Below are 2,170 nucleotides of genomic sequence, written 5' to 3'. Positions count from 1 at the left end.
TGCCAATTTTTTTTTTTTTTTTTGCAGTACGCGGGCCTCTCACTGTTGTGGCCTCTCCCATTACGGAGCACAGTCTCCGGACGCGTAGGCTCAGCGGCCATGGCTCATAGGCCTAGCCACTCCGCGGCATGTGGGATCTTCCCGGACTGGGGCACGAACCCGCGTCCATGTATTTTGATTGAGGTAAACATACATGAAAATCCCATAGCGGGGGAAAAAAAGAGAAGGAATCCATGAAAATTAGAAAACGTCAGTTTAATTACAAGAATTAAATACATGTTAAGAATGATATAACGTTTTACAATTTTCTCATAACTGTAGATAAGACTTAATAGGTTTAGTGCCAATACAGATGCTAAAATATCTGAGGTTTATACTCAATTAAGTTCTCTTCAAAATTACAAAAGTGTCAACTAATAATATAAATAAAAGATTATTCTAATAATAGATTAGATATCAAATAAGACTTTTCAAGCCCTGTTAAGGGCACTGTTCTTAAAATAATGCTGTACAAAAAGCATTTTCACCTCTTATTTAACCTTCTGCTACACATGCATATACCTCTACGTGTATCTATGCCTTCCCATTCTAATGGAGAGTACTGTGTTTCCCAAGAAATCGAGCAGGTGCTTGCTCTTAAGGGCCGAAATCTATTCATTATACATCCGAATCCTCCTATAATTCAGTTAACGGAAAGTGAAGAAATCAAAAATCATCATGGAAAAGCAACCAAGTCAGTCCTCCAGAAAGGTAACACTCTATGCAATCATTTATGCTTACCTATATTAATTGTGGCTTGTCTGCTGATAACTTCGTGCGAGAGTGGAGTCAACCTGGCAACGTCCTGCAATGAAACATTTTAGTTTAAACTACCTAACAAAAGACAAACCAGAACTTAGATTTCACGTTCTGTATCTACAGCTTGCCACCATCTACTCAGCGCTCCACTGCTTTCCAAAAAGTATCTTTCTTGTTAAGGCATTCTTTATTCCAGAGTCATAATCTTGGGGCTAATAAGTCCTAAAAGGCCTTTATACTTACAAAAGAGACTATTATTTTCACTAACTCTAGAAGATTTGGAAGGCCGGAGTCCCAAACTTCAGGAGAATTAACACCAAGGACAGTGTAAACAGTTCCTTCCCATAATTAAAGATGCTAACACACTCTTTTTCCAGATCTTCAGAGGAAAATACCTTAATGGCACTTAAAACTATGACTTTACAGCCGAAACCTTCGGGGTTTCCAGGTCCCACAACCTCATCTACACCCCCATGCCCACGTCGCAGCCCTGCTGGAGCGCTCCTGAGAAAGCCCGGGCTCTCGTCTCCTTCCTAACCCAGGCTGCCGACAGCCAGGTATTGCCATGACTCAACGCCTCCCGGAGGCCAGGTCATCCCCACTCCTGAGCTCACTCCAGTCCACCTAGAGAGAAGCCTTACCAATGTGGCGAGATCCTGGAGAGAAAGATGTGGCTGTCCCGAAGTCACAAAAGCCTCGCCCCCCGCCATCTTGCCAGGAGAAAAAGTAAGTCATCCAGATGACTGCCTGACCGTTCGCATGCCCTCTTGTGAGGGGGCGGAGCTGCGGAGGCTGGAGGGCCGACTAGGTCTCACGCCGGAGAGAGGAGTAGGATTGATGCTCCAGAGAGGTCGCTGCGTGAACTTATTTCGCCTGACTTTACACATTACCTGCAGGAAGGCTGACGACAAAACGAGAGGCAAAGTTTAGGGATGTATTCGTAGCAGACCTTTTGGATATTTGTGCAGGCAATGCTAAGGGCAGCCCCATAAAAGGACCTTTGTTGGGTGGGTGATGCAACCCAGGCTCCTGCTGGCAAGGGAGCGGCCGTTTCCGTTTAACTTGTGGATGGCCCGAAGGGTTTCCCAGGGCCTGGGAATCTTACTTTGCGTGTAAGAGTGGCGTAAAGGGAATGGTCTTTACCAATTTCCGTAATTTAATTTTATAAGCTGAGGTCGCTTGGGATCCCAGCCAGACTTGACCCAGAGGAGGCCGTGTACTAACCTGCTGGCCACGCTCACGGCTCAGCCACTTCCGTTTTGGGCGTTTTGGGGTGACGGGGCGGAGGGAAGGACGCCTTTTGCGTAAAGGTTAATGGAGGGCTCAGTTGCCTAGGTATGGCGAGAGCAAGCCGGTATCTTGGGTCTCTGAG

The 2,170-nt window shown here is 46.0% G+C and overlaps 1 protein-coding gene across 3 annotated transcripts in view; it reads right to left on the bottom strand.

Annotated features, from left to right (window-relative positions):
• Positions 1 to 1,555, bottom strand: part of LOC112407142 (eukaryotic translation initiation factor 2 subunit 3-like) — a 34,941-nt gene extending 33,386 nt beyond the window's left edge. For all 3 annotated transcript variants that reach the window (XM_024756311.1, XM_024756310.1, XM_024756312.1), the window contains exons 1-2: positions 1,440 to 1,555; positions 781 to 844 (exon numbers count right to left, since the gene is read on the bottom strand). In XM_024756311.1, the coding sequence (XP_024612079.1) occupies positions 781 to 844; positions 1,440 to 1,508 (133 nt within the window). In that variant the 5' untranslated portion in view covers positions 1,509 to 1,555. The remainder of the gene's footprint in view (positions 1 to 780; positions 845 to 1,439) is intronic.
• Between the last annotated feature and the right edge of the window lie 615 nt (positions 1,556 to 2,170).

The sequence above is a fragment of the Neophocaena asiaeorientalis genome, unplaced genomic scaffold (genome assembly GCF_003031525.2).
Source record: "Neophocaena asiaeorientalis asiaeorientalis breed wild unplaced genomic scaffold, Neophocaena_asiaeorientalis_V1.1 scaffold262, whole genome shotgun sequence".
Lineage (NCBI taxonomy): Eukaryota > Metazoa > Chordata > Mammalia > Artiodactyla > Phocoenidae > Neophocaena > Neophocaena asiaeorientalis.
Note: the sequence above shows the minus strand (reverse complement) of the source record. Positions and strands in the feature narration are given on the sequence as shown.